Source organism: Oncorhynchus tshawytscha, linkage group LG28, assembly GCF_018296145.1.
Source record: "Oncorhynchus tshawytscha isolate Ot180627B linkage group LG28, Otsh_v2.0, whole genome shotgun sequence".
Classification (NCBI taxonomy): domain Eukaryota; kingdom Metazoa; phylum Chordata; class Actinopteri; order Salmoniformes; family Salmonidae; genus Oncorhynchus; species Oncorhynchus tshawytscha.
In genome coordinates this window covers 14,657,549-14,665,578 of record NC_056456.1, presented here as the reverse complement: position 1 = coordinate 14,665,578, position 8,030 = coordinate 14,657,549, and the positions used below count along the sequence as shown (strand labels likewise).

Here is an 8,030-nt window from a genome sequence, read left to right as displayed (position 1 = left end):
ATGCAGTTTTATATATATTTCCACACTATGATGTTGGAATAATACTGTAAAATTTTACAAATTATCATAATGAACTTTTAGGGTAAGATCTGTTTGAGACCTGTAATTTCATTTTGTTTGGCTGGGTGGGGATTTTGGATTTGTATAACTTAATAGACCAATAACAAAGAAAGTTTGCCCTGCTCTCTGCCAGTAATAGCTAGTTTTCAGGTTACACATCCCCACCCATTAGGCTCCTCCAATTAGGCCCCTCTCTCAGACCACTCCCAGACAGTCCTTGCTAAATTCTTGCTTGACAAATTGCATTTAGCTAAGAAGCTGTTTTTGTTTATTTTTGACCATTTTAATTTGAAACGATCACAGTGAAGTATTTCATTTTTACTCAGAAATGATTTGATATTGACATAAAAACGGCCGCATTGTGGACCTTTAAAGTTTTCTCTTTTAATCATGTTCATTTTCTTATGTAAGCTGCACTGCAATTCTGTTTTCTTCACTGTAAACTGCCAAATGACTCCATTGTGGCACATGTGTTTGTGTACATAATATTTTAAAAGTAGCTAAATACTCTTTCTTGCATTATGGCTCTTACATTTCGGGTTCCTAGGCGGGCACGTACTAATTACTCTTACTTGAATCTGTGTTCGGTCCTAGATGTTCCAGCAAAGGTTAAACTGCCGGCCTAATAGATCTAACAGAGTATAGATATTTATTTGAAACAACATAATGAACAATAAACACAAAAACGTTGAAAAAACTGAATTCCTGAACTGCCATGAAACATGAAATAACACATTTTACAGACATTATCTTTTGTAAACTTATTTTGCAGTTTAGTGGCGTAAACATAATCTAGAAGTAATTTTCATAATATTCAACAATTGGCATGTAAGAGTAGGTACGCTACGTTGATACAAAAAAAAAGATCAATAACCTTATGACATTTCTTTGATAGATGGGTTCTTTGCAGTTATCCAGAGGTTGTAGCGTGCTGATCTATGCAAAGCGATTTCCATCACTGTGATCTCTGATAAATTCATCAATGAAAAGAGCCACCCCCAGGAGGAGAGCCACCCCCCAGGATGACCCCAGGACGACCAATTAAGGAGCCACCCCCAGGACGACCAATTAAGGAGCCACCCCCAGGACGAGAGTGACAATTTTTGCCTCTGGAGCATATTCTGACTTTGCTTCTTCTTGTCCGAATCTTCTGCTGCAATCATGAAAAATATTCATTGCATTTTTTTTGCGTGAAAAATCTGAATAATTAGACAAGTATAATCAGAAAAATAAGTAAGGTGCATGTTTACTATCTCAAGGAACACGAAGTTCAATCTACATGAAATTCATAAGCAGATAATGCACTTTACACATCTACATTTTTAGATTGCAGACCAACTGATCTGACACTGTTAGGCTACCATTATCATGACATCCTAACTAATGTCGGTACGGGGGTGTTGAGAAATAACTTGCATTGCTCAAGTACCTGCAAAGCATCTTCTGCGTCCATGTATTCACAAACAAATGTAGACAGGTCAGTGTTCAGGTTGTTGCTAGCCTCCAGAATCGGATGTCTGACCTTCATGCTGCACATCATTAGTTCCTAGAGGAAGGAGTAATTGACAATTAGCCATTTGCTAACCTCAGCATATTATTTGTCATTTCCTGCTTCCCATGATTATTATTCCCCCACAATACTGTAAAATCCAATTGTTCTTACCCCAGTTTTCTTCAGAGGGCATGGTTTGCCTGGCTGCCCCTGTGATTTACTGCAGAAAGTCTCCTGCATGGGGAAGGTCAGTCTTACAGACACCTCAGACTGGTCCACATCCTCTGTATTCAACTGATTTCCGAGAGACAAAGACAATACTGCGACTTATAGTATTGTCATTCATTTCAATTGTCATTCCCCCACATTGAGTCTGTTTCTTTTCCACAATAACTTAACACAATGACTTGGAAAATGTGTACACTATGGTGCATATTAAACAGACAATTATCCCTTGACTTGACTGAAAGAAAAATATTAAATAAAACATGACACAAACTTTTTTTGAAGGAAGGACACATTCATACTGTGAGAACACTCACAGTCTCGACTTGGAGCTGGTTCAGAATTGGACGGAAAGCCTGCTCTTCCCCAGGAAGCAGCTGAGGCAAAGCAACTGAGATGATGTCTTCATATCTGGTCTCAGTCTGGTTCTGAGATCTGACCTGTAGGACAGCCACAGCGAGCAGGATGAGAGATCTCACCTGGACCTTCATCTTCATGTCTGATTCCTACTTCCTACTTCTGCTGTTTTATAGTCTGTCTGTTGTTCTTACAATAAAATCCAGGGTTGAGCAATCCAGGCTTCTAGGGAACCCCCGCCTGAAGTGTCGTCATGGTTTATACAGAACATGCCCTAATCTGTTTCCTGAAATGTTCCTACATGTTTCAACAAAGCCTAATTTGTCTGCTCAATAGATCAATCAGAGCATTGGCCTACCCGTCTGAAGTTTGCTAGAGAGCATTTGGATGATCCAGAAGAAGATTGAGAGAATTTCATATGGTCAGATGAAACCAAAATAGAACTTTATTGCTAAATTCGATATATATTTATTTTAAACAGCATAATGAACAATCACTCTGAACACAACAAATATAACTTTTGCAGCTGTTACTGTCCACTGTTATACTTTGCACTGAAATGCAAGCATAGATTTGATCCTCAAATCTATACAACTATGTTCAATCTGGGTGATCACACCTTAAATACGCTTCAGGGTTAACTATATTGTTGTTGTTACTATGATGACAATAGGAACAATATTGTTGATGACACAGTTTGTCAAAAGTGCACTTCATTGACATACGGAGTTGAGTGTTCTTGAGTGACAAATGTTTCTGAAGGTGTTGGCCAATTAGAAATAGGAAAAGGTCAGCCAGGAAGGTTGTGAAGCATCTCATGATTCATGTTCCCCCCGTCAATCAAAATGTGTGTTGCAACTCTGGTTTGAAAGACCTTTTATTCCCAAGCCTGTCTGCCACTAGGTCGAAGAACCACCAGCTCACATACACAAACTCGCAACTCACAAGCACATACTGTACCATAAAACTTTCCAGCTACAGAAACTTTTGATTTCTATATCTAGCTTATCTGTACATTTGACTGATTTGTATCGTTTTGAACTGACGAGGAGAAGAATATTAGGAAACTATGCTGTTTCACATATTCATTTGGTAATGTGGGTAAATTGGATCTTCTGTTTGAATGTCACACATTTATAAATGGCTTTATATCAATTAGTGGGCATCTATACTGTACAAAACAGTAAGCCTATATGCATGTTATGTTGTTACCTTTACTTTGACTGTACACAGTAGCCATGCTGGAACATTTATTTCCCTGTCTGAAAGTTCCACGAGGTTTTCAGATTTGCACATTACTGTCACCTATGTAACTGTGTCAAGTCTCCTCTTAACGGCAAGTTCTACACTGAGTGTACAAAACATTACAAACACTTGCTCTTTCCATGACATAGACTGACCAGGTGAATCCAGGTGAAAGCTATGATCCCTTTATTGATGTCACTTGTTTAATCCACTTAAATCAGTGTAGATGAAGGGGAGGACTCAGGATGAAGAAGGATTTTTAAGCCTCGTAACAATTGAGACATGGATTGTGTATGTGTGGCATTCAGAGGGTGAATGGGCAAGACAAAAGATTTAAGTGCGTATGAATGAGGTATGGTAGTAAGTGCCAGGCGCACCGGTTTGAGTGTGTCAAGAACTGCAACGCTGCTGGGTTTTTCACGCTCAACAGTATCCCATGTGTATCAAGAATGATCCACCACCCAAAGGACACAGCCAACTTGAGACAACTGTGGGAAGCAACATGGGACATCATCAACGAATCGACGAATCGAGGCTGTTCTGAGGGCAAAGGGAGGGTGCAACTCAATACTAGGATGGCGTTCCTCATGTTTTATACTCTCAGTGTATATACGTTAGTACTCCTGCATAGTATACTGCTGGACTCCTGCATAGTATACTGCTGGATCATCACGTGGGACTGTCTCATTCTCGCCACATCCTGGGCATGCAGTGAAATATCTAATCCTGTTATCTTGTCAAAAACACGTGCACGGTGCACGTTTTGAACAGCCAACATGATACAGCCATCTACAGTGAGGTCGCTTGAAAGGCCAGAGGAGGGTCAGATCCTCTGCAACAAAGGCATTTCAACCACTTTGTGTCTTTTGGAGAACACTTTTATCTTGTCTAAAACAAAATGATAATACAAATAAAAAAATCAATTTCTTTTCACACACATTCCCATTATGTTGTAATCTACACATGGAGATGTGTCATTGCAAATAAACAGTCACTCGATATAGTTCATGGTAAAAACGTCACAATGAAAAAGGACACAAAGATACTGTAGGCAACTACATGCTGTAGTAAGTTCTGCTTGGAGGTGTCACACTAAGTAGATAATACACTGCATTCGGAAAGTTTTCAGACCCCTTGACCTTACCACATTTGGTTACATTACAGCCTTATTCTAAAATTGATTAAGGAGTCCCCCCCCCCCGCCTCATCAATCTACAGACAATACCCCATAATGACAAAGCAAAAACAGTACTTTGTTGAAGCACTTTTGGCAGCGATTACATCCTTCAGTCTTCTTGGGTACAACGCTACAAGCTTGGCACACCTGTATCTGGGGAGTTTCTCCCATTCTTCTCTGCAGATCCTCTCAAGCTCTGTCAGGTTGGATGGGGAGTGTCACTACACAGCTATTTCCAGGTCTCTTCAGAGATGTTCGATCGGATTCTTGTCCGGGCTCTGGCTTGGCCACTAGACATTCAGAGACTTGTCCCGAAGCCACTCCTGCGTTGTCTTGGCTGTGTGCTTAGGGTTGTTGTCCTTTTGGAAGGTGAACCTTCGCCCCAGTCTGAGGTCCTGAGCTCTCTGGAGAGTTTAAAAAAAATCAAGGATCTCCCTGTACTTGCTCCGTTCATATTCCCTCAATCCTGACTAGCCTCCCAGTCCCTCCCACTGAAAAACATCCCTACAGCATGATGCTGCCACCACCATGCTTCACTGTAGGGATTGTGCCAGGTTTCCTCCAGACGTGATCCTTGGCATTCAGGCCAAAGAGTTCAATCTGGGTTTCATCAGACCAGAAAATCTTGTTTCTCATAGTCTGAGAATCCTTTAGGTGCCTTTTGGCTTCCGGCTGGCCACTCTGCCATAAAGGCCTGATTGGTGGAGTGCTGTAGCGATGGTTGTGCTTGCTTAATGCACACACAATCATACTGTAATATTACCTTACAGATTAGTGTATTTACCATGACTGTGATATGTGGTTGTCCCACCTAGCAATTTAAGATTAATGCACTAACTGTAATTCACTCTGGATAAGAGCATCTGCTAAATGACTAAAATGTCAAACAGATTGCTTCTGACAATCTACTGTAATAATATACGGACACTTATTACAGTATTACTTTTATCCAAAGCATTGCATGTCTAAAAACAATCCACAAAAAGTGACCCACAATCGGTTTGCGTGATTGTGATTGTGCAACTTTCACTGTCCATCTTGAGTTGTTATGATTGGGAATGCTATCAGAGCTGGCCTTGCTTATAAAACCAGCCGGTCTGGAGGGGCATTGTAAATCTTTTCCACACCCCTCAGTAAATATCCGAAAAGCATTCACCAGCAAGCGACCACCCCTTCTCAAGCAACTGAGGTGCCATTTGTTCCTTTACAATGCTGCACATGTATGTCTGTGTGAAGGAAAAGATTCATGACATTGAAGTGTCGGTCTCATTGATAATAAATAATAACGGTTCATGTGCTGACAGTCTGTCATTCTAAAAGCAGATATAGTACAAACGTATTTAGTTTATGTGACCCTATCCAATTCACCTAACCCCTATCAGGTACAGTATTGGCATAAAAATGTATACATCTTGCCTTGTCACCGAAGCACAGTATTAGCCTTTCCATGGTTTGTCAAAAGCATGACTTTCAGTTTACAATATGACTGACTCTGGTTTAATACTCAACATGAGTATTACATCTCTATATTACAGGGTCCTATTGGACAGATTATTCTCAAGTTAGCTCAGGACATGCAGTGAAGACCAGAAGTCAGAATTCAAGTAGTATGTGGCAACAGAGAGTTAGTAATGTTAAGATTACCCTCCGCTAGAGTTTCAGAGAGCTTAAAGAAGGAGGCTTAAATGGGAGGCCTGCTGCTCTTGTCAGTCACACAGTAAGCTAAGCAGAGCAGCCATGGGGGAAAGCCCACAGTGGGAGGGATACACTCTTAGAAAAATGGTTCCAAAAGGGTTCTTCGGCCTAGATTTGTGGTAGGAATGCCCCTCTTCATTCCCAGAATGTTTCTGTGGTATCAGTGCATTGGTGCTGTACAATGTTTGAGGCACAATACAATTCCATTGGCTGACACTTCAGCACATACTGTATGTTACCCGCATTATAGTTGATGGGGTTATACTGTTGAAGTCGGACGTTTACATACATGTCACGACTTCTGCCGAAGTCGGTTCCTCTCCTTGTTCAGGCGGTGTTCGGCGGTCGACGTCACCGCTCTTCTAGCCATCGCCGATCCATTTTCCATGTTCCATTTGTTTTGTCTTGTTTTCACACTCACCTGGTATCAATATCCTAATTACATGTTGTATACGTTCCCTCTGTTTCCCCCATGTCCTTTTCAGGAATTGTTTATACAAGTACATGTGCATTGTGTGACTGGTGCGATACGGTTCAATATGCTTCAATATATCCACATAATTGTCTTTCCTCGTGATGCCATCTATTTTGTGAATTGCACCAGTCCCTCCTGCAGCAAAGCACCCCCACAACATGATGCTGCCACCCCGTGCTTCACCGTTGGGATGGTGTTCTTCAGCTTGCAAGCCTCTCCCCTTTTCCCTCCTAACATAACAATGGTCATTATGGCCAAACAGTTCTATTTTTGTTTCATCAGACCAGAGGACATTTCTCTAAAATTCCGATCTTTGTCCCCTTGTGCAGTTGCAAACTGGCTTTTTTTATGGTGGTTTTGCCGCAGGTGCTTCTTCCGTGCTGAACTGCCTTTCAGGTTATGTCGATATAGGACTCGTTTAACTGTGGATATAGATACTTTTGTATATTTTTCCTCCAGCATCTTCACACGGTCCTTTGCTGTTGTTCTGGGATTTATTTGCACTTTTCGCACCAAAGTACATTCATCTCAAGGAGACAGAATGTGTCTCCTTCCTGAGCGGTATGGCGGCTGTGTGGTCCCATGGTGTTTATACTTGCATACTATTGTTTGCACGTGGTACCTTCAGGCATTTGGAAATTGCTCCCAAGGATGAACCAGACCTGTGGAGGTCTACAATTTTTTACTGAGGTCTTAGCTGATATCTTTTGATTTTCCCATGATGTCAAGCAAAGAGGCACTGAGTTTGAAGGTAGGCCTTGAAATAGATCCACAGGTACACCTTCAATTGACTCAAATGATGTCAATTAGCCTATCAGAAGATTCTAAAGCCATGACATAATTTTCTGGAATTTTCCAAGCTATCAGTCAACATAGTGTGTGTAAACTTCTGACCCACTGGAATTGTGATACAGTGAATTATAAGTTAAATAATCGGTCTGTAAACAATTGCTGGAAAATGTACTTGTGTCATGCACAAAGTTGATGTCCTAACCAACTTGCCAAAACTATAGTTTATTAACAAGAAATTTGTGGAGTGGTTGAAAAACGAGTTTAATTGACGCCAACCTAAGTGTATGTAAACTTCCGACTTCAGCTGTATCTTTAATCCGATATTTGTAGAATATTATCCCTATTTGCACTTGACTAGTATTCCTAGAGAACATTGGTTATGTATATGTGCTGTGTTGGTATTTATTTAAGTTATAATGCCAGAGAAGCCGGTGTTTGGAGGATATATTGGCACTGGTGTTCGTCGAGGGTTGGCAAACCGTGTCAATATATCCTCCAAACACCAGCTTTGA

The 8,030-nt window shown here is 40.8% G+C and overlaps 1 protein-coding gene across 2 annotated transcripts; it reads right to left on the bottom strand.

Annotated features, from left to right (window-relative positions):
* Positions 1-686: 686 nt before the first annotated feature.
* LOC112226455 lies at positions 687-2,326 on the bottom strand. 2 transcript variants are annotated; one of them, XM_042308329.1, is made up of 4 exons: positions 2,095-2,326; positions 1,724-1,846; positions 1,490-1,606; positions 687-1,210 (listed from the first exon to the last, which is right to left on the bottom strand). In XM_042308329.1, exons 1-4 carry the CDS (start codon positions 2,272-2,274, stop codon positions 1,040-1,042), a joined length of 591 nt encoding a protein of 196 aa, XP_042164263.1. In that variant the 5' UTR covers positions 2,275-2,326; the 3' UTR covers positions 687-1,039. The 2 variants fall into 2 exon arrangements, with proteins under 2 accessions (XP_042164263.1, XP_042164262.1); XM_042308328.1 differs by having other exon boundaries at positions 687-1,213; positions 2,095-2,324.
* Positions 2,327-8,030: the final 5,704 nt, after the last annotated feature.

Bases quoted from the DNA above. Each gene is read 5' to 3' on its own strand.
- LOC112226455 (XM_042308328.1), bottom strand. From the start codon at position 2,274: ATGAAGATGAAGGTCCAGGTGAGATCTCTCATCCTGCTCGCTGTGGCT. The intron at 1,847-2,094 runs GTGAGTGTTCTC...CTCGGAAATCAG, and splicing joins ACCAGCTCCAAGTCGAGACT to TTGAATACAGAGGATGTGGA. The intron at 1,214-1,489 runs GTACTTGAGCAA...TCATGATTGCAG, and splicing joins ACGCAGAAGATGCTTTGCAG to CAGAAGATTCGGACAAGAAG.